At 35.1% G+C, this 24760-nt stretch overlaps 1 protein-coding gene across 5 annotated transcripts in view; it reads left to right on the forward strand.

Moving 5' to 3' along the window:
* Nucleotides 1-24760, forward strand: part of LYST (lysosomal trafficking regulator) — a 212479-nt gene that overhangs the window by 71649 nt on the left and 116070 nt on the right. For all 5 annotated transcript variants that reach the window (XM_023216208.1, XM_023216210.3, XM_023216211.3 and 2 more), the window contains 9 exons: nt 1212-2241; nt 3271-3432; nt 4869-5025; nt 5918-6144; nt 6648-6714; nt 13430-13539; nt 15667-16093; nt 19185-19329; nt 20634-20807. In XM_023216208.1, the coding sequence (XP_023071976.1) occupies nt 1212-2241; nt 3271-3432; nt 4869-5025; nt 5918-6144; nt 6648-6714; nt 13430-13539; nt 15667-16093; nt 19185-19329; nt 20634-20807 (2499 nt within the window). The remainder of the gene's footprint in view (nt 1-1211; nt 2242-3270; nt 3433-4868; nt 5026-5917; nt 6145-6647; nt 6715-13429; nt 13540-15666; nt 16094-19184; nt 19330-20633; nt 20808-24760) is intronic.

Below are 24760 nucleotides of genomic sequence, written 5' to 3' on the forward strand. Positions count from 1 at the left end.
AAAAAAAAAAAAAAAAAAAAATAGTGTTCACTTATTTACAACTATGTAAAATATGTAGTATATGTAAAATACATAAAATGATTATTGAGGCAGTGGCATTAATGGGATTGTTAATTTTAAAATATTAAATTTACATTTATAACCTCTGTAATATATGCAGAAAAATTAGAAAATATAGATAAGCAAAAATAAGAAAATTAAGATTACTTTTAATCATATCAATGAGTTTTCCAGACTTTGTGATTGCCAAATCTGGTGCATTTAAAAATAATTTTATAAATAAAGCTTGCTTCTGATAGGTAGATTGGCCTTTCAAATTAATGCATATAGCATTTTAGAAATTTATACAAATATATCCTATCATTAATATCTTCATGTGTGGCATTTTTTGGTCCATCTTAGTACAACTACTTTAAAACTATTATAGACATTAAATCATTGCCTTACAGTCATTTAAAAATTTTTCTGATGTTTTGACATCGTTTAAATAGAACTGACTGATTAGAAAGTTTTGTAACTCTTTGGCATATTTGTGGACAACCTAGATCTTTGTGATAGGAGGGCTGAGAATCACCTAGCTGGCTTATGTTAAAGTTATTAGTAGGATTCCAATGATCTAGACACAAATCTCACCTGAGACAGAGCTGAAAACCTTTTATAGTATTTGTACTATTGACTCTGTGCAACTAGCCCAGTTAGAAGGGAAATTCATGTGATGCCGAACCTTCTGAAGATTTTCAGCTCTGTAGTGTGATTCTTTCTCTTCATAAGGCATAGATTTAAAATAAACAAAAATTCCCAAATGAACCATCAGGCGGAAAAACTAATGAACAAACACATGCTTACCTGCCCTCAGAGTGTCTATCACGAGTGTGGTGGTGGCTGTGATGTTCAGAATTTATATAGAATTTGCCATTTGGAGAAAAATATTATTCCTTGAATTGCTTCATTTAATGTGTGGACAGGTAATCTTTTGTTTCTAGACACTGCTGGAGCCATATATACAAATGTTTGAAGAAGGATATCAGAGTAATTAGAAAGTAACTTGAGGTCCTGATTATATCTAACTTTAGCCTGATAATTGATGGATAAAATTAGGTAGTGGTTAGTATATCCCACATGCAATACCAATATATTAAATACTATATGTACCTATTTATTAATGATGTTTCTTTATTTAAAACTTTTTATATGCTTTTTTTCTTTCACAGGGTAATAAGAAATTTGTTTTTGAGTTGTAATGGAGTAAATCAAATAATCGAATTAAATTACTTAAATGGTATTCGAAGTCATTCTCTAAAAGCATTTGAAACTCTGATAATCAGCCTAGAGGAGCAACAGAAAGATGCCTCAGTTCCAGGTATTGATGGGATAGACAGTGAACAGAAGGAGTTGTCCTCTGTACATGTAGGTACTTCTTTTCATCATCAGCAAGCTTATTCAGATTCTCCTCAGAGTCTCAGCAGATTTTATGCTGGCCTCAAAGAAGCTTATCCAAAGAGGTGGAAGACTGTTAACCAGGATGTTCATATCAACACAATAAACCTATTCCTCTGTGTGGCATTTTTATGCATAAGTAAAGAAGCAGAGTCTGATAGGGAGTTGGCCAATGACTCAGAAGATACTTCTGGCTATGACAGCACAGCCAGCGAGCCTTTAAGTCATATGCTGCCATGTTTATCTCTCGAGAGACTTGCCTTGCCTTCTCCTGAACATATGCACCAAGCAGCAGACATTTGGTCTATGTGTCGTTGGATCTACATGTTGAGTTCAGTCTTCCAGAAACAGTTTTATAGGTTTGGTGGTTTCCAAGTATGCCATAAGTTAATATTTATGATAATACAGAAACTGTTCAGAAGTCACAAAGAGGAGCAAGGAAAAAAGGAGGGAGATACAACTGTAAATGAAAACCAGGATTTAAACAGAATTTCTCAACCTGAGATAACTATGAAGGAAGATTTATTATCTTTGACTATAAAAAGTGACCCCATACCATCAGAACTAGGTAGTCTAAAAAAGAGTGCTGACAGTTTAGGTAAATTAGAGTTACAGCATATTTCTTCCATGAATGTGGAACAAATTTCAGCTAGTGAAGCTGCTCCCGAGGAAGCAAAGATACTTACAAGTCAAGAAAGTGAGACCTCACTTCAGAGTATACGACTTTTGGAAGCTCTTCTGGCCATTTGTCTTCATGGTGCCAGAACTAGTCAACAGAAGATGGAATTGGAGTTACCTAATCAGGTAATACCGTGTCCTTAGTTCAGCTGTTATGTAATATATATACATAAATAGATATATTATGTAATATATATTATATATAATGTAATATATATTAGATTTTATATATATTATGTTTTATATATATATACACACACTTACACAGACATACACACACACATTTTTTAAGTGTCAGATGAATAATAATGGATATTGTGTTTCAAAGTTGAAAGATCTAAATCTTTGTGTGATGCTGTTGGCTGCCCTGCCCAGATCTCCTTTACCAAACTGATCACCCATTCACCATCTGCACATCAGCACCCGTCTTCCAGGAATCGCCCTTGGCCGATGGGAGATGCCTCACAAGGAGTTGCCCGGGAAGGATGCTCATAGCTAATGCTGATAGATGTGGCTCTAAGAAGTGGCGACAATCACTGTGGGGCACTTCAGGCTCCAGAGCTTCCCAGGAAATGAGGCTAGGACTAGACTTCTCCTAAAACCACATCTTTGTCCAGATTCTTCCCCTAACCTTTTCTGCTTTCCCTCACATTCTTACAAGTTTTCTCCTGAGATCATTTCTCGACTAAAAAGGAATCCAGGGACTGGGAATATGGCAGACCTCTTCTGTCCTCACTAACTTACCCCTAACTGTTCAGCCAGCCAACAGGCTCTTCCTACTTCAGTTCCAGCCTCCATGTTGCCTTGTCTCTAAAAAGTCCTGATGCTTCCACACTGAATTTCCACAATTGAAATTCACACGCTTTAACACAGCGCACAAATCTCTTCAGTCTTGCTTTGACTTCTTTTCTTAGCTTCATTTCTTTACCATGCTGCAATGAAAACCAAATAAGATGAACTAAGTATTTTATCAATAAAAATGTTATTAATTTTCACAGGATGTTTGTATAGAGCTAGATATTTATATAGTCATTTTACTTTCATATCAACTGCAAGTAAATGGATTAGCTTTATAGTTAGGTAAATATTTATTTTTTCATCATTTAGTTTTTTAAATAGTTATTAATATTCTTAGTCTCTTTTATTTTACCTTAGAACTTGTCTGTGGAAAATATATTATTTGAAATGAGGGACCATCTTTCCCAGTCAAAGGTAATTGAAACACAACTAGCAAAGCCTTTATTTGATGCCCTGCTTCGAGTTGCCCTCGGGAATTATTCAGCAGATGTTGAACATAGTGATGCTGTGACTGAGAAGGTATGAATAACAACATATAGTTGTGTTCTTTGGGTATGACCAGCAGAGGTGGAAGTTGGGATGAGACTAGGATGCTGATGAATGTCATTAGAGCACATGGACTAGGACTTGGTCAGATGAGTTCAGTGGATCTTATCTCCACATGATGGATATATGATGGGATGAACAGTATTTTGTCATTGCCCTGTCTTATACATAACAGGAGAGCAATATGATATGCTTTTCCTTATCTAATCTGGAAATTTACTGAGAATTACTTACAGTTAAGACAAATATATTACTTGATTTGGTATATTTTACATATACTTGATAGTTTATTAAATGCTAATTCAGGGATGGTGATGATTTACCTATCCTATCTAGTTCTTTGATGGTACAGCTAATATTTCCAGAACTCTCCACTCACATTAATTTTAAATCGTTCAACATAAAAATGACTAGTATTTACATAGAAAATAGCAATCACAATGTTTTAGTTGTTTAATGTTTTTTCCTAAAACAACTATTTTAATTTTCTTTCCTAAAATTATATGGTGCGTAATTAGCTCATTTCCCTCTCATTTTATGTTTATTTTACCTTTAATTGCCATCTGTCCTTTATTTTTTATATAACTTCTCTTTTAATTCCTTGATCTAGCCATGTATATGATGTTTTATAAGGTTTTGAAATAACATTGTATGTTACTATTTGGCATAACTTAAAAACATGCTGAAATAGCTATTAATATGTTCATCATATTACTGAATTGATTAACTGTAAAATGTTAAAATACCTACTTTATTCTACCTTTTATTGTTGTTACAATGATGAAGTATTCTGAGCTTCTTTAGGTGAAAATGTTTTCTGAAATGAAGGTATTAGTGACATTTTTATAAGAAAAGGAAAATTTCTTTCTTACACAGGAAGTTAATACTGGAACTCTTGATTTCTGAGAGGCTTGTTATGTAGACGGTTGCATTCCGAGATATTTTAATTAATCCCTTTGAAAAAAATGTCTTGTCTGCTCTAGTACCTAATTTATGAGGCATTTATAAAAATCCTTATGAAAAAATCTTTATTATTAACAAATGTGCACAAATAATATATATTAGTATTAAATTGTATGAAGTAAAATTTCACCACATTGTGGTTTTTAGTCATTTCCTATTGTATAACTAGAATGAAATTTCTTACATATATTTATTTATTAATAAATAATAAATGACCTATAACTTACTTTGTTAGAAACCCCCTTTTTTGAGGTATTAAGTTGTCTGAAAGCATCTGGGAAATTTTGCTGAGTGAATTTCATAATTTATAATGATTCATATTACTAAGTTTTTTTCTTTAAGAAAATATTGAAACTGTCCTTAACATGACTTTTGAATAATAAGTATTCTATACTAAAAACAAGCAAATATTGCAACTTTTACCTTTGAATTACACTGATTTATAGAGTCATCAATCTGCAGAAGAATTGTCATCCCAGCCTGGTGATTTTTCAGAAGAAGCTGAGGATTCTCAGTGTTGTAGTTTTAAGCTTTTAGTTGAAGAAGAAGGTTATGAAGCAGATAGTGAAAGCAGTCCTGAAGATGGCAAAACCCAGGATGATGGTAAAATATAATTGAAGTTCTTGTGATTAGATCTGCAAGCCAGATCATTGAATAGCAAAATGGTTCATAATAATACCACTTTAGAATTTTGTATTGCCTTACAGTTTAACAAGTATGTTGCATTATCATTTTATTGATCTTCCCAACAGTCTGGCATTCATACATGCAACAATGTGATATAGTTTGTTATCACAAACATCGTCTGAGTGCCTAAGAACGTGGAGTGAAGGACAACTTCCCCAGTTTCATGTATATTCTAGTGTGAAAGACAATAAATACTAGAAATAGATAATAAAATAGAAATAGATAACCTGGGTGATGTTGTAATCGTAACTGGTTAGTAAAATTTATAAATTTCTTAACTATATCAACGTTTTATTAAGAGCACAGCAGTCTTAAAAGATCTTAGAAGTCAATTTTTCCAAAATGCAATATTCAATAAAAACAGGATTGTTTCTCAGTTATGAAGTCGGCAAAATCGATAATTCATCCAACCAATAGCCAAGCCTGCTATTTTCACAAAGATTTGGGTAGGCAAATTGAACTGCTCTGTGATTTAGGTATTTGGGGGGTCAGAAAGTTTGAATAGGGTTTTTTTTTAAAAGTTGTGTCCATGGGATGTGTTAAATCTGTATCATATGTCTGTAAAAATTCTTGTTTATTTGTAAAATTTGTAGTTCTACTGAAGATGAAAATTGCTTTTAAGGCAACTTATTAATCTTCAGAATACCCATATCATTGTCATAAGTTGTGTTGTAGGAAAAGATTGGAAAAGGTTTTGTAAGCATCCTCTGAATAGTACTTTTGCCACTAGATCTTCTAAATGATTAATAAATTTTGAAATATTTAGTGTTTAGGGAATAAAAATAATCTTTTGTTTTTCTCTTTTCAGGGGTAGACTTAAAGTCTGAAACAGAAGGTTTCAGTGCATCAAGCAGTCCAAATGACTTAATCGAAAACCTCACTCAAGGGGAAATAATATATCCTGAGATTTGTATGCTGGAATTAAATTTGCTTTCTGCTAGTAAAGCCAAGCTTGATGTGCTTGCCCATGTATTTGAGAGTTTTTTGAGAATTATTAGGCAGAAAGAAAACAATATTTTTCTGCTTATGCAACAGGTAAAAGATTCATTTAGTTAAATATGATCAATATTTATCAGACTCATCACCCAATAATATCTCCTTATGTATAACCCAACTTTTCTGAAAATTATTTGAGATGATTACTTATCTTTTCTGGTACCTCAGGTGTGTTTTTACCTACAAGTGGTATTCCAAAATCTTCTAATTCCATAGTTTTTTTAAAGTGGCGTAAAAAATTAATGTCCTTTGCTAGCCAGTTGTAAAATCTCATCTATTTCTGAGAATGGGTAATATTTTTTTAAATGCATTTAATTTGAATATATGCTCACTGTTTTGAAAAATCAGAAAATTTAAAAACAGTATAAAAAGAAAATGAAAATTAGTATAATCCTACACATAGTAGTCTTTTTAGTCATTTGAAAATACATATATACATATATAGTAGATACCCTATCATATAATTTATTATGACATTACAGTTGTCTCATGCTTCTGTGAGGTAAGTAATTTAATTTTGTATTTTTTTTTGTAATCTTCAGGGAACTGTGAAAAATCTTTTAGGAGGGTTCTTGAGTATTTTATCACAGGCCGATTCTGATTTTCAAGGTAAGTTGAAACTGTTTGTTTTAAACAATAGCTCTGAAATTATTTTATGTGAAAAGTTGATAATAATGGCTTCTGGCCGGATGTGGTGGCTCGTGCCTGTGATCTCAGCACTTTGGGAGGCTGAGGTGGTAGGCGGATCACTTGAGCCTGGGAGTTCAAGACCAGCCTGGGCAATATAGAGAGACCCCATCTATAAAAATCAGCCAGGTGTGGTGGCGCATGCCTGTGGTCCTAGCTACTCAGGAGGCTGAGGTGGGAGGATCACTTAGGCCCAGGAGGCCAAGGCTGCAGTGAGCCATGATCGTGCCACTGCACTCCAGTCTGGGTGACAGAGCAAGACCCTGTCTCAAAAAAAAAGTCTTCTATTGGCATAGTGCTCTGTGATTTCAGAAAAGCGTCTTTATATGCATTATCCCATTTGTTCCTCAGATCCACACAATGAAATAGACAGAGTGCAAGTATGTTCATAGAGAGGAAAATCTAGATTCCAAGGGGTTGAGTTGTTCAGGGTCGTATACATAGAAGTGGCATTGTGGGGACTGTAACCCAGTCTAACGCCATGTTGTTGCCATATCTGATATTGATTACTCTGTACTTGGGACTTCCTCAGAAGTCATAATGAATGTATAATATGATTGCTAATCACAAGAAATCTACATTTTAATTGGAGAATTTAAGGCTAGCCTACACGAGATGTTAATTTTGGTTTGTGTGATGTTTTCTCATGATTAAATTCAGGTTATACATTTTTGGCAGGAATACTCAGAAGTGATATTGGGTCCTTCTGAGTGCATCAAATCAAAAGGATTTATGATATCTGGATCTTACTATTGGTGATGTTAACTTTGATCATGTGGTTAAGGAGGTGTTTGCCATTTCTCTATTGTGAAGTACTATTATCCCTTTATAATTAATAAGTATCTTGTGGGAAGATAACTTGAGACTATGTAAATATACTTTTTCTCATTCTTTTATCCACTAATTTTAGTATTATGGAAAAATATGAAAGTATGATGATTCTTGACTGAGACAGTTAATTCTGTGGTATCTGCCAAATAGTGATTTTCTATTTCCATCATTCCTTCTGCATTTATTCACTGAGATTGTACTGTAAGGAAAAGCTTTCTCTTCTCATTCATTTACTTATTTAGTATATGGGTGTATTTTTATTTATTACGCTAGGCACTTAGTGAACCCTTATGTTCTGAATATGTGTTTCCATTTTAACTCTGAGGAATTATGTTCCATTATTTAATAACAGCTTTATTGGGATATAATTCCCATACCATAACTTTCACCTATTTAAAGTGTAGAGTTCAGTGTTTTGTAGTAGGCAGTTTATTTACAGAGCTGTGCAACCATCACCACAATTAATTTTAGAACATTTTCATCACCTCCAAAAGAAACCCTGTACCCTTAAGCAGTCATTGCCTATTGCCTCTTAACCTTCCCCTACATGGATTCTTCTGCAATTACTCATTTACTTTCTCTTCTGGATGTTTTTCCATATACATGGAATATGTGGTCTTTTGTGACTGGTTTCTTTCACATAGCATGATGCTTTCAACCTTCATTCATGTGGTAGAATGTTTCAGCACTTTAGTTCTCTAATCATGTTTTAAATATCTTACTTTGTATGGATTCGTTTTTTCAGGTTTTTTTGTTTTTTGTTTTTTTCTTGTAGACAGAGTTTTGCTCTTGTCGCCCAGGCTGGAGTGCAGTGGTGCGATCTCAGTTCACTGCAACCTCTGCCTCCCAGGTTAAGCAATTCTCCTTCAGTTTTTATTAATAGACTATTTTTTAGAACACCTTTAGATTTACAGAGAAATTGAACAGCTATTATAGAGTTCCCTCATTACACCCTTCTCTGCCAGTTTGCCTTATTATTAACATCTAACTTTTTGTGATATATGTATTATAATTAATGAACTTATATTGATATGTTATTATTGACTAAAGTCCATAATTCAGATTTCTTAAATTTTTACATAATGTCCTTTTTCTGTTCAAAGATTTTATCCAGGATAATACTACATAATAGTTAGTTGTCATGTCTTCTTAGGTACCTCTTGACTGTAACAGTTTCTCAGACTTTCCTTGTTTTTGTTGGCCTTGATAGTTTTGAGGGGCACTGGTCAGGTATTTTGAAGAATGTCCCTGTATTAGAATTTGTTTGACATTTTTCTCATTGTGCTATCTTGTGATTTTGATTTGTATTTCCCTAATGATTAGTGATGTTGAACCTCTTTTCATGTGCTTATTGGCTATTTGTATATCTTGTTTGAAGAAATGTCTATTCAAGCCCTCTGCTTATGTTCGAATTGGGTTGTTTCTTTTTTTGTTGTTGAGGTTTAAGAGTCCTCTATATATTCTGGATATTGATTCCTTATCAGATATGTGATATGTTAATATTTTCTCCTATTCTGTGGGTTGTCTTTTTACTCTGTTGATAGTATCCTTTGATGCACAAAAGTTTTTCATTTTGAAGTCCAATTTATCTATTTTTTTATTTAGTTGGCTGTACCTTTGGTGTCATATCTAAGAAATCATTGACAAATCCAGTATTATGGAGTGTTCCTGTAAGTTTTATTCTGAGAGATATATAGTTTTACATGTAGGTCCTGAATTCATTTTGAGTTAAATTTTGTATACGGGGTTAGGTAAGGACCCAACTTTATTATTATATTTTTGCATGTGAATATCCAATTTTCTCAGCACCATTTGTTGAAGAGGCTGTCCCTCCCCCATTGAATGAAAGTTTTGGCACCTTGGTCAAAAGTCATGATTACACTAGGGGTATGGGCTTTTGAGAGGAAGATCATAGAAGCAGAGTGCCATTGTCATTAAATCATATCAAGGGTACATATTGTCAACATGATTTATAATTGCTGATGTTGACCCTGATCACTTGCATTAAGTAGTGTTTGTCAGGTCTCTCCACTATAAAGTTACTTTTCCCCTTCTCTGCTTCTTTTTTTTTGGCTGAAATAACATTCCACTGTGTGGGTATACTGCATTTGATTTTTCCATTCTTCAGTTGATGGACATTTGGGTTGTCCTACTTTTTTGCTACTATGAATAATGCTGCTATGAACACTCATGTACAGTTTTCTTGTGTGAACATATGTTTTCATTTCTCTTGAGTCATTTCTTTTGGGTCATATGGTAACTCTGTGTTTAATCATTTGAGAAATTGACAGACGATTGCCCAAAATGGCTATACCATTTTACATTCTTACCATCAGTGTATAAGGGTTCTAATTTCTTCACATTCTTGCCAACACTTGTTGTTATATGCCTTTTTAATTATATCTATCCTAGTGGATATGAAGTGGTATCTCGCTGTGGTTTTGATTGGTATTTCCCTGAAGGCTAATGTATTAAGTATATCTTTGTGTGTGCCTTAGTCCCTTTTGTGCTACTATAACGGAATACCATAGACTGAGTGATTTATAATGAACAGAAATTTATTTTCTCATAGTTCTAGAGACTGAAAGTCCAAGATCAAAGTGCCAGCATCTGGCAAGGGTCTTCTTGCTGCATCCTCACATGGCAAAAGGCAGAAAGGAAGAGAGGCAAAAAGGGGCTGAACTCTCCCTTTCATAAGGGCATAAATCCCACCCATGAGGGCAGACTCCTCATGACCCAGTCGCCTCCCAAATATCCTATCTCTTAACACTACCACAATGGAAACCAAATTTCAACTTGAGTTTTGGAGTGGACAGATATTTACACCATAGCAGTGTGCTTATTAGCTATTTGCATATTTTCTTTGGATTTCTTCAGAGAAATGTCTATCCAAATCCTTCAGCCATTTTTATACTGGTGATTTGTGTTTTGATTATTGAATAGTAAGAGTTTTTTTTATGTATTCTAGATGGAAGGTCCTCATCAGATATGTGGTTTGCAAATATTTTCTCCCATTATTTGTGCTGTCTCTTCACTTTCTTGATGGTTTACTTTGATAGTACGTTTTAAAAGATTTTTATGAAGTCCTATTTGTCTATTTTGACTTTCATTGCTTTGCTTTTAGTGTCATGTCTTAGATCTAATACAGGATCATGAAGATTTATTATTTTAAAAAATAATTTTCTCCTCTCCATATTCCCTCCTCTTTTTTTTCTTGTATTCTAATTGTAATCTTGAGCCTTCCCAATTGATCTTGCAAAGATAAGATTATCTTTCCTGTCATATTGACTATGTCACTGTTTTTATGCTACATCTTGAGACATTTTTTCAATCCCAACCTTTTATTTAACTTTTCATTTTGGTAATTTTAATATTTAAGAACTCTTTTTTGTTTGATTGTTTTCTGGTTATTTCTTTTTCATATAAGGATATAATATCTCCTTGTATATATTTGATTATAGTAACAAACATCTTAAAGTTTCTTCTGTCCCCAGATTATCTCATTTTCCTCTGGGGTCAGTTTTGTCTGTTTCTTGTTTTTTAAGTATTGTTTTTACTGCTTTAGGTTGCTAATTCTCTAATATTTTTATGAGCCTTTTTAGCCTATTTGTATTTAGTAAAACTGTTGGAGATTTCCTCTAATACTGTGAAAGTGAATTTATTTTCTATTTTGGCCTCTTTCCTGAGTGGGTAGTATGTTGAAGAGCTCAGTGTGAATGTGCCGTTGGATGATTAGGGGCTTCCCAAACACTGTAATGAAGAGAGCTTTACTTTAGGGGACCATTAGGGATACTATTACCCTGCATGGCAGTTTGCATACCTTAGAAAAATGCGTCTTTCACATATAGGGCTTGGCTGGCTTATAGTACCTTTGTGCTGAGAAAAAAGGCATCCCTTTCTTGATCCAGGCATCACAGCCCAAAACTAGGATACATGGCTTGGCATACAGCATTCATGCTTTATTTTAGTCTCTGCTTTTCCCTCTGGTTAGGCAGTTTGTTCAGTCTGCAGACTGGACAGTTACACTCAGTAGCCATGATGCTAAAAGCCTATATACACCTGAGCTTTTGCCTGGTAATCCATTTCGTTTCTTTAGAGAAGAGTTATCAGGTTTGGGACCTAAAAATGAATACTGAACTATCTGTGCTCTGTACTGAGAAACAGGAGAGAGGTGGATATTCACAGACAGACCTTTCATTAATCCCTGTATTGTCAGCTGCACTCTCACTTTCTCTCCAGACCTTAGATGGACAGCTCGGTTTCCTACTGCTCTGCACCTCTTTTTAATTCAAAGGAATTCTAGGTTGCAGCTTTGTCTTTTATCCATCTGCTTTTCCATCTTCAAGAAATATCTTTAAATCTTTCACTAGATGTGCCCCAATGCCCACTGCCCCCACATATTTTTGCTGTTATGGGTTTCTTCCTTCTTATAATTCTGTACTTTAATGCTGTGAGTTTTCAGTAGTACACAGAAGCAAGTGTATATATCCATTCCCCCATTTTTAACTGGAATCTGTTAGTTTTGAACTGGAAAAAAAAAAAAAACAAACTAAGCACACACACTTTGATCATATTATTTTCCTACTTAAAAACCTTTAATGGATTCATGTTATGTACAGGACACAGTCCATGCTATTTTATGGTCTCATTGCAAGTAGTCTCTCCAGACTATTTTGTCTCCAGACAAAATAGTCTCTCCAGACTATTTTGCTACTGTGTCAGCTCATTGCTTCTGCAAAATATGTTGCTTAAATACAGCTTCTATTCTCTAACCTCCAGGTCTTCCAAAACTACCAATCTTTTAAAACTTATCTCAGGTTTTAAGTCAAGATTATTTCTTTAAGGTCAAAGTGGAGATAATATTTATTTTGTAGGGTTTTTTTGTTTTTGGTGAGGATCAGCTGAAATAAAGCATGTAAAAATACTTTGAACACTATAATTTGCTCTACAAATATTAGTTATTATTTTGCTCTAAAGAATTCTATGAGTTTGTGTATCATCATTTATGTTTTATGCTAAATCTATGATGGAATAAAGAAAATGTTCAAACTAAATAGTTGGTGATATTTAAGTATTTAAAGCATCTTTAATATTTCCACTACTTGTCATCTAATTTTGTACTTAAAAAGTGATAGATATAATTTAAACATTTTCAAGATTAGAAGTTAGCAGACTATTTTATGATATAGAAGTATTAGCTTAACAAATATTATATTGATTTATGCTTCTTTAAAGAATGCTCTTAGTTTACTTGTAGCTAATTAATCTTTAAGAAAAGTGAGCTCATGCCGGCTGGGCACGGTGGCTTATGCCTGTAATCCCAGCACTTTGGGAGGCTGAGGCGGATGGATCACCTGAGGTCAGGAGTTTGAGACCAGCGTGGTCAACATGATGAAACCCCGTCTCTACTAAAAATACAAAAATCAGCTGGGCGTGGTAAAACGTGCCTGTAGTCCCAGCTCCTCGAGAGGCTGAGGCAGGAGAATCACTTGTACCTGGGAGGTGGAGGTTGCAGTGAGCTGAGATCATGCCATTGCACTCCAGCCTGGGTGATAGAATGAGACTCTGTCTAAAAATAATAATAATATTAAAAAGAAAAGTGGTTTTTGTTGTTTTTGACGGTTGGTTGGTTGATTTACATTTAGTTATATGGCTATTTCTTCAGCAAATTTTGTGATTGCTATACTAGATTTTTTATAATCCATTCAAAAAGTGACAATAGTATTTTAGCTCTTTTGGTGAAATTGCTCATTTGTTCCTCTAATTGTGTACTAGCCTTAATTTTTTCCCTCTTTCTTTAATTTAGCATGCCAGAAAGTATTGGTGGAACTTTTGGTATCTTTGATGAGTTCAAGAACATGTTCAGAAGAGCTAACCCTTCTTTTGAGAATATTTCTGGAGAAATCTCCTTGCACAGTAAATATGCTATAATTTTTACATTTTTCACTGATAAATTCTTTCACTTATAATTTTTAATAGAATGTATTTTTAATTATTTAGAAATGTTGCTAAGCTCTTTTGATGTGACAATTGGTATAGTCAATTTCATGTTATTATGTGTGAAATGCTCAATTACTTGCATATATTTTAACCATTTCACTTCAATTTTGATTAACCAGACATATCACTGAGATTATCTTTTCTTTACCCACCCCATCCCCAATTTTTGTGCTTCAGAAAAGCTGAATAATTTTAATTACTAAAGAGAACTTAATTGTAAATAGTTATAACCATCTTAGGGATTATCCTTCTCAAAAGGTTATTATCCACTATACTCTTCAGTTATTGTCTACACTTCCCCTTTCCATTGGTGTGGCTTAGTGTCTTTTAAACTATTATTTGCTAAGAAACCCCTTTTTATAATGAAACCTTGACTAGAAGCATAAGCAAATGAGAGAGAAAACTTTGGAGCTGTTTCATAGTGGGATTTGGATGTTCCAGAGCCCTGCCCACTTTATCACCCTGCTCCAGTCCCAAGGTTCCTAAGGGAGCTCTGTGGAACATGGGTTAAAAACCACTAGTGTAGATCATTGAAAACTGGCTGCTATATTTGTGGAATGCTTTTTTATTACTTCTTCTGAGTATATTTGTCATTATCATAATCAACATCAGGTGTTATTTTAAGCATGAATAGGACATTGTACTAGGTTAATCTTTTCTATTTTTTTCCTTCTCTCTCCTTAGTCATTGTTCTTGCCTTTAATTAAATGTGCATTTCCTCTTGTATTTTCTATAAATTCTACATTTCAGTTTAACCAAAAACTTGTAATATAAATAAAAGTTTAAAACCCTGTTTCAGTTTGCCAAACACAGATGAAAGAAAATTTACTTGATATGAAAAAATCATGTGAAATAAATTGGAAAGTAATGGAACACTCAGTTTTATGAAGACAGTCATGCTCTAAAGTCAGAAATCTGGAGAATATGTAATGTCTCTGGTTATATCTCTGATTTAAAAATAATTGGGAGAAGAACCATAGTTTACTTAGAAATAAACATTTTTCGTTGGTAGAAATGATTCTTGATATAAGTATTATTTTTAATTTAAAATTTAAAACCAAATCATAACTATTAAATCTAAATATGTATCAAAAAATCTAGGTACCCCATAAATATATGTACCAACTATGTATCCACAAAAATTAAAAATAAAAAAATTTTAACAAAAAAACATCTAAGGCAGGGCACCATGGCTCACGCCTGTAATCCCAGCATTTTGGGAGGCCGAGGCGGGCAGATCACCTGAGGTCAGGAGTTCGAGACCAGCCTGACCAATATGATGAAACCCCGTCTCTACGAAAAATACAAAAATTAGCTGGGCGTGGTGGCATGCACCTGTAAACCCAGCTACTCAGGAGGCTGAGGCAGGAGAATCACTTGAACCTGGGAGGCAGAGGTTGCAGTGACCTGAGATCGTACCATTGCACTCCAGCCTGGGAAATAAGAGCTAAACTCAGTCTAAAAAAAAAAAAAAAAAAAAAAAAATCTAAACATGAAACAAATTAACCACAAAAGATAACATATTTTAAGAATGAAGGCTGGGCATGGGCATGGTGGCTCACGCCTGTAATCCCAGCACTTTGGGAGGCCAAGGTGGGTGGATCACCTGAGGTCAGGAGTGCGAGACTAGCCTGGCCAACATGATGAAACCTTGTTTCTACTAAAAGTACAAAAATTAGCTGGGGGTGGTGGGGGTAATCTCAGCTGTAATCCCAACTACTCCGGAGGCTGAGGCAGGAGAATAGCCTGAACCTGGGAGGCAGAGGTTGCAGTGAGCCGAGATCACGCCACTACACTCCAGCCTGGGCAACAGAGTGAGACTCTGTCTTAAAAAAAAAAAAAAAAAAGAATGAAATCTGTTTCATATTTTATCTCAGCTATGAAAAAATGAAAATTTTAAAGATGTGGGAGATAGAAAGTATTTAAATAGGAATACTGATATGTATGGGTATGTTTGTATTTTAATTTATAATGTAAATTTCAAGATTATTATGTACTTTATTACGTGATTAGAAAGTTTCATTTGTTTTTCCTTTTCTCTAGAAAATTCTTCTTCTAGGTATTCTGAAAATTATTGAAAGTGATACTACTATGAGCCCTTCACAGTATCTAACCTTCCCTTTACTGCACACTCCGAATCTAAGCAACAGTGTTTCATCACAAAAGTATCCTGGGATTTTAAACAGTAAGGCCATGGGTTTATTGAGAAGAGCACGAGTTTCACGGAGCAAGAAAGAGGCTGATAGAGAGAGTTTTCCCCATCGGCTGCTTTCATCTTGGCACATAGCCCCAGTCCACCTGCCGTTGCTGGGGCAAAACTGCTGGCCACACCTATCAGAAGGTTTCAGTGTTTCACTGTGGTTTAATGTGGAGTGTATCCATGAAGCTGAGAGTACTGCAGAAAAAGGAAAGAACATAAAGAAAAGAAACAAATCATTAATTTTACCAGATAGCAGCTTTGATGGTACAGGTATGATGACAGGATTACCTGATTTGTACACGAAGAGTTTTCAGACTGTAATTTTCCTTGAGCAGTAAAAATGTAGTAGTGTTCTTAACACTGTTAACATGTTCTTCACCTTAAATGCCTTATTTAGTGATGGTAGGTCCTGACTTATCAAAGCCTGAGTTGTCATGTAGCCTTGAATCTCCGTTACAGATACTTTAGTTTTTTATGGGGTGAAGGGAACACCACATATACAACTTTTTCTGGGGTCATCAGCCCCTAGAGTTCCTTATGGAACTTCTTTCCTGGTCCCATTACTGGATTAGGGTGGCTCCTGATGTTAGAAAAGGATAAAACCCTATAGCTGCTTTTCTTTCTGTTATTTCCCAGCCCCTATTAGACAGTCCGCATTTCATTTTCTTTCTTTTTTTTTTTTTGAGGCAGAGTTTCGCCTAGGCTGGAGTGCAGTGGCGCGATCTTGGCTTACTGCAACCTCCGCCTCCTGGGTTCAGGCGATTCTACTGCGTCAGCCTCCCGAGTAGCTGGGATTCAGGTGCCGGCCACCATGCCTGGCTAATTTTATGTTTTTAGTAAAGATGGGGTTTCACCATGGTGGCCAGGCTGGTCTCAAACTCCTGACCTCAAATGATCTGCCCGCCTCAGCCTCCCAAAGTGTTAGGGTTGCAGGTGTGAGCTGCCTGCTTTTTGTTTTTGTTTTTGTTTTTTTTTTGAGGCTCATTGCAACCTCTGCCTCCCGGGTTCAAGTGATGCTCCTGCCTCAACCTCCCAAGTAGCTGGGACTACAGGCGTGTGCCACCACGCCCGGCTAATTTTTTGTGTTTTTAGTAGAGACAGGTTTCACCGTGTTAGCCAGGATGGTCTCAATCTGCTGACCTTGCGATCCGCCCACCTCAGCCTATCAAAGTGCTGGGATTACAGGCGTGAGGCACTGCATCCAGCCTGTGAACTTCCTTCTCTCTTTTATTTCAAGTTCTCCTTCTCATGCCATGTCTTACCTCAGTGACCCTCCCCTAGTTCCTGTCACAGAACATTTAAATGCATCAGCCATTCTCCAACATTAGAATAAATTTCATTCCAGTTCCTTCTTTAACTGAAGAATTGCTGTTATACTGCACCTTGTTTCTCATATGACTAGGGCAGAAAAAAACTGTTCATTGAAAAACAGTTTGTGGTGATGGAAAGTGAATTAGGTGGGATAATTCTTAGGGCCTATGGAATGAATGAAATGACTGGATGAGACAGATGTTTAGGGTTTTATATGTACATGGAGACGTAGGCCTCAATTCCACAAATCTTTCATTATTCATTATTATTAGCTCTTCATTCCACAAATCTTTCTCATCCAGTGGAACCTCTGTTTTAGGACACTATGCCTTCACTAGAATTTTCTGTTGTGGATTGAATTTTCCCACCTAAGAACTGATAGCTCTACATGTGATAATATTTATTATGATGCTATCTAATGTGCATTGAGTGCTTTCTGTATGTGTGTCACTTTGCTCAGCTGTTTCTATATACATTTTTAATATTAACAAGTTAGTAAGTGCTCATACTATCTGTATTTTTAGAGGAAGTTAAGTAGCATGACCAAATTATATAGCTGGTAAGTGATGGAAAGGAATTGAAACCCACCTGTTTTTAATTCCAGAGCCTTGACATTGCTACTATACTATAAGCTATGCAGATTGCCTTCTCATGTTTTAATGGAGGCAATCTCAATGTAAACAGTCTCTTATACAATGAATAAATGTACATAGTGACCTGAGAAAAGTAAATATTAGAAAGTTTTTTCTTAATTTTTTATTTTAGGGATATATTAGAAAACATATTTTAGAAAGATGATTTTGTATGAACACTTAAAAATAGTAGACATATCTAAAAATTTTTGAAGAGAGATAAAGAATATTTTGCTGTGATATCACATCTTTTACCTCTAACTGATGCCTTTGGACAAATTAACCTCTCAGTGCCTCAATTCTGTCACCCTATATATATTTACCTTATAAGATGGTTGTGAGCATTAAGTTAAATATTTGTAATATTCCTACTCTATAATTCCTAGGTACACACTGGTTTTGTCCTACTGTTTTATTTGTACAAGTTCATATTTGGTATGGAACATTTTTAAAATTTCATGTCAGATATGAGTTCTCTATACATCTTATATCTTGGTCAGTAGCCTCAAAATAATCAGTTACTTTAACTCTTCTTTTTAAAAACTATTGTCATCACTACGGGGAGTATTTTTTTTTTTAACATCGGTCATGGTTTTACCTGTTGAAAAATAGCAACTAATATGTATGCAGTCTAATAAGTAGTAGTGTTCTTTAAAAGTCTGAAACTTTGGACATGCATTTTGTATTATGATATAACATAGCTTTACATAAAGTCACAAGTATTATAATGACAAGTAGATCATCATACATCTTCAGGTAGTGCTGTGTTTTGAAAGATGAGAAAGAGGAGTCAAGATGAATAACCAGATAGCCCAAACCTGTAAGCATTTACCCTAGCTTGCCTTAAAGAAACACTAGAGATTCTGAATCACTTAGCAATTATATTCAAAGACCACTCACCAGGGAATATAAATTATGAATATATTCAAACACTAGAGTTTTTCCTTAAAATTTGTAATATGAATTCAAATTTTTAAAAATCATGCCATGTGATAATTCTAAAATGATTTTTGGTAGTGTGGGACAATAACACACATTGACAGTGATGTGTGCTCCCTGGACCAGGGTCAGGGAAGTCATAGTGACACAATCCAGCTGAAGAAAGAAGCTTGGTACACATTGTAATAGGTTGTCACATAGCAGTCTGGTTATGCCCACAGTTGTCCTCAGTTATTATACATTTTTAAACATTTAATAACTTTTAAAGTACTGAATTACCATTTTTCATCCCTTGTGCTTTTTTGGAGTTAACATCTATACTCTGGAGATATGGTTGTTTAGAACAGATCAGGCTCAGACATTCTGGGTAGGTAACCTACTACAAATGAACAAACTTGCTTTGTATTCTTGTAAATTCACTTTTCTACTCAATTGTTATGAACCATTTTACTGATCATTTTAACATCTTTTTCTTATAGGGAGCGACAGACCGGAAGGTGCAGAGTACATAAATCCTGGTGAAAGACTCATAGTAGAAGGATGTATTCATGTAATTTCACTGGGATCCAAAGCGTTGATGATCCAAGTGTGGGCTGATCCCCACAATGCCAGTTTTATCTTTCGGTATTGATTATCCTCAGCCTCCCATGAATAGATAATGTATTTAAATAATTTATGTAAGAGACATTAATGTGAAATCTGCTAATAAAATTTCATTATAGCAAAACAAAAAGTCTCATTTAAAAATATATACATTCTAACAGCTATTAATACCACTTTTGTAATAGTGTATTATTCTATCCAAAAATCCATAAAGTCTAAAATATATTAATTCTCGGCTGGGCGTGGTGTCACACCTGTAATCCCAGCACTTCGGGAAGCCAAGGCAGGCGTATCACCTGAGGTCAGGAGTTTGAGACCAGCCTGGCCAACATAGTGAAACCCGATCTCTACAAAACAAACAAACAAAAACCGCAAAAATTAGCCAGGCATGATGGTGCATGCCTGTAGTCCCAGCTGCTTGGGAGGCTGAAGCAGGAGAATCGCTTGAACCCGGGAGGCAGAGCCCAGATCGCATGCCACTGTGCTCCGGTCTGGGTGACAGAGTGAGACTGTCTCAAAAAATAAAAATAAAAATAAATAAATAAATAAAATACATTAATTCTCAGTTAAATTTTAGATCAAATACTTATTGAAGTCTTATTCTATGGAAATATTCTATCAGATTGTAATGGTCTTAAGGTGTTATTAACAAACATATGTTTTCCATGTGGGTTATATATTTAATAGCCATTACCTGATAAGCTTGGGTTCTCCTTGTTATCTTGTCCTTTTATACTGTCTCATTTATTAAGTGGTATAGATACAGGTCTTTTATTTGTATTGAGTATGAATAGTATGATACTATTTGTCTAAAACTCAAATCTAAACAAACCAGTATGTTATTTAGGAATACATACCTTGTAAGCGTTACAAACATTATTAGATGCCTTATGTACATTATCTCCTCATTCTTTCAGTAATTCCACAAAGTAGATTAGACCTCCAATACAGTCTGGTATTTAGACATTTATATTAGTTTTTCTGTGAACCAAATAATACATTGTAATTTCTAAATGAGCGATGACTATATAAATTGTAATAATATATATATTTTTACAAACTGAATTCTGAAAATTATTGCCTAAATTATGACTATCAGCCAATGAACCTAATCTATTTCAGTTCGTGAATTGAGGTAATAATAGAATAACTAAGTAGCTTATGGTATAAAACAAAGACCTACTGACTTTTCAAGCACTTTAAAAAAAATAGAACTGATTTTTAATCTTACTTAAATATTTAGAATTATAGTTACTATATATGTGTTAAATACTGAGGTCAGAATTTTTATGTTTTCAGCCTATGCCTTTTCTCTTTTTTTATAGTGTGTGCATGGATTCAAATGATGACATGAAAGCTGTTTTACTAGCACAGGTTGAATCACAGGAGAATATTTTCCTCCCAAGCAAATGGCAACATTTAGTACTCACCTACTTACAGCAGCCCCAAGGGAAAAAGAAGATTCATGGGAAAATCTCCATATGGGTCTCTGGACAGAGGTAGGAAGCATTTTGAGGAAATGCATGTCAATCTCAGTTACAATGTTACGTTTCATTAGTCTATTATAACTTCTGAAACAGATTATAGAAAATTCTAGGTTTTTACTACAATAAAATTTACTGTACTTTAACTTACAAATCTGTCAGAGTTGGACTTTTCTTTCCTATTGGTCATTTTCATGCAAAATAAGCCTCCTGTAGAAGTGACTGTTGAAAATTAATATTTGGGTTTGGGGAGCATGCAGATACCTAGAAATTTAGACATTTATGTATAACTATATATGAAAGAATAGAATCTATAATTTCATTCCGCAAGCCCATATATTGTAAAACTGAAGCCATGATAATTATTTACATTAAGTGGCTAATAAGGTTAATACCTAAAATAAATTAGACTTTCAAAAGAAGTTAGAATGACTAGCCTATGTATACGGTGATAGATTCAGATAGAGTGCTAGAAATATACCAAGTGATAGATTCAGGGAGAGTACTGTATGATTTTTACCACATAGGATAATTGTGAGCCAAGTTAATAAGAAACATCTTGTGGAATATCGTAATGTAAAATTTTAGCCTGTAGGAATTATAAGGTATCTTCGATTTGTAAGCATTGGGAATTATTGTATTGAATGAAGTAGCATGAAAGAAGATGAGAATTCGAAACTGTAATGTAGCATGGTAAAGGATTAAGCTGGTTGGATGAGTTTGAGTTGAATAATGAGAAATACAAAAGAATGGGCATGGTGAGACTACTTAACAGGCTTTGAATGCCAAGCTGAGAAGTCTAGATTTAATCAAAGGGAACATAATATATGGCATACTTATTATGTTGCAGATCTTTTGCTGGATGCTTTATATACGTAATATAATTCTCTCAAAAATCCCTCAAAGTAGATTAGACCATGGAAATAACATATACCCTTAACACAGATTAACCTATTTTTATTCATTCATTTGTTCATTCATCACATTTATTGAAGAATCAGAGTGTTTTGAGCACTTGATATATTATTAAGGCCTGGGGGGCAGTGGTAAACAAGATGGACACATTCCCTGCCTTCCTGGAGTCACGGTCTGGTGAGGAATCAGACAACAAGCAAACACAATTAAATGAATATTTGCAAATGATGACAAATACTGTGAGGCCCGTGCTTTAAAACCCTGAGACAGAAAATATCAAGTTTGACACTTAACAATGGGTGGATCAGGGAAGGCCTATCTAAGAACAGGGTATTAAAGCTGAGACCTGAAGGAGGAGATGGAACTTGCCCTGTGTAGGTGGGAGGAGGACAGTTTGAAGTGGAGGACAGGGCATCGCTGCAGGAGGCTGCAGCAATTGATTGCCTATAGCTGTCCAGCCTCAATAATAGAGGGAGACAGGGAACAGGGGCTTGTGAATTGCTTTATAGTCCATGGTGTCCACCACAAGCAAGAACATGCTTTGGAAATAAAATTAAGAGTTCAGTTTTGTTGTATTCGTTTAAAAAAAATGTAAAAATACGTAATTGAAGCCTAATTTCCATGTTCCATATTCCAAATAAAATACAGTCTGTGACAGTCTCGATTGTCACACCTGCCATGGCAGCTGTAGCCAGTCAGCAAATTTGTTTCCAGAACCTACAGTTAAATCAGATAGAGCTGGGGCTGGAGTTGTAAGTAGAGAGCCCCTTTCTCCTCCTAGACACTCTCCTCTCAATTTCTTAAGCTTTCAACATGTGCCAGGCACTGCATTAGACACTTTATACAGATTACCTAATTTAATCCTCCCAGCAATACTATGAAGTAGGTATATTATTATCCAAATTTTACAGATGAGGCAACTGAGACCTAGAGTGACTTGCCCAAACTCATGCCACAAGTAAGGGATAGAGCTGAAAGTTTAACCTAAACTCTGACCCTAGGGAGGGCCCATGTTTTCAAACCCTGTGCTTTACTGCCCCTGTAGCCTTTTTCTGAATTATGTCAACTGACAGGTATAGGAACCATAAACTAACTATTAGACATGTTCAGAATGAAAGATTAGATTTTTATTGTGGACAGTCTGAAAATTAGTAATCATAGTCACTTGATTCACACATCACTCTGTTTTTTTACCCACCCACTTAGGTCTACATTCCTTTGAGAGAATTGTTTGCCATTTGGCACAAGTTAATTTCATTGGTTAACAGAGCAAGTGACCAAGAACAAATATTTTATTCTGTTGACTTAAACTTGGTGCTATAATATCTTCATCACCTTATAAGCTATGGAATAATTTCTAGGCCAGGCATGGTGCTTCATGCCTGTAATCCCAGCACTTTGAGAGGCTGAGGCAGAAGGATTGCTTGAGCCCAGGAATTGAAGACCAACCTGGGCAACATGGAAAAACCCTGTCTCTACTAAAAATAAAAAAATTAGCTGGGCATGGTGATGCGTACCTCTATAGTCCCAGCTACTTGGGAGGCTGAGGCAGGAGAATCACCTGAGCCCAGTAAGTCAAGGCTACAGTGAGCCATGATTGCACCCTTGCACTTCAGCCTGGGTGACAGAGCGAGACCCTGTCTCAATTAAAAAAAAAAAAAAAAAAAAGAATTTCTAAAAGAGTACATTTGACAGGCGGGGATACTCACCACTATACTAACGAGGAACTGACAAAAGAGTACATTTGAAAAGGCCTTTTAAAATAAGGTAACAATACTGAAAATGAGTTAATACTTTCTACTAGTTGTTATTAACAGCTTACAAATATGGCGGAAATACTTGGCACATAGTAGATACTTAATATTTGTTTAATTCATTTTGCATTCATCCTGCAGTAGGTTTTCTTTCACCCTTAAAAACACTATTTTATTATTATTTTATTGTTATATTTTCATTTTACTTTAGTTCTGGGATACATGTCAGAACATGCAGGTTTGTTACATAGGTATACATGTGCCATGGTGGTTTGCTGCACCTATCAAGCCATCATCTAGGTTTTAAGCCCCGCGTGCATTAGGTATTTGTCCTGATACTCTTCCTCCCCTTGCCCCCACACCTGCCAACAGGCCCTGGTATGTGATGTTCCCCTCCCCGTGTCCATATGTTCTCATTGAAACACTCTTATTTTTTAAAATAAAAAATTTAAAACTATTTTAAGTCATAATGCCACTAGATGGCGATAGAGGAGTTTCAGTCACAGCCATTTATTTATTTGGTCAAGGAGAAGTATGTCATTGAACGTATCTCACATCTTTCCTTTATTAAAAAAAAAAAAAAAAAATGAAAATAGTTAAGTTTATCTGTTACATGTGAAACGGAGAGCCTTAGGCAAAACTTTTAAAATAAATATATACAAAGTTGGATTTCTCATTAAGAGCTACCCATGTTAGCTTATCCTGTCTTCATCTTACAAATTTTATTTAGACTTTGCCTTTATAGATTACCCTCATTATCTTAAAATGGAGTTTAAAACATTCCTAAACTAGGGGTAGAGCTCTGTGGTTTCACTAGTTGATGAAGTCCTCCCTGCTTTGTGTGTCTTTCTGTGAGAAAGCCTTATTTTGCCTTTGCCAGAACTCTGTCTTTTGTAAGCATTCCTTCACCGTTATCCATGAAGCAAAAGAGACTAATCAAAAGCTGCGTAATCACTTAGCATTAAGAAAACAGAAAATGCAGAAAGCATTGACATTTCAGTGGCTAGACAGAAGAAATTTTGAAGAAGTTATGTTTTTACTGATTAGTTTTCAGAGGCCTCATAGATGACATAACATTTTTGGAATGTTATGGATTCCAATTTTTGGAATTGTTTGTCAAGATGGAAGACTTCTTGGCAAAATTAAGGGGAGGTGGTTGGTTTGTATCTGTAAACCAGGAAGGTGCATATGCAGAAGTCAAATGGCAGAGAAAACTTGCAGCAAATGTCTCATCACATTTCCCATGGCCTGCTGTGGGATCATCAGGTATCTCTGTTTGGCTCCCCTCTTTCTGCAGCA

This window comes from Piliocolobus tephrosceles, chromosome 1 (genome assembly GCF_002776525.5).
Source record: "Piliocolobus tephrosceles isolate RC106 chromosome 1, ASM277652v3, whole genome shotgun sequence".
In the NCBI taxonomy this organism is placed as follows: domain Eukaryota; kingdom Metazoa; phylum Chordata; class Mammalia; order Primates; family Cercopithecidae; genus Piliocolobus; species Piliocolobus tephrosceles.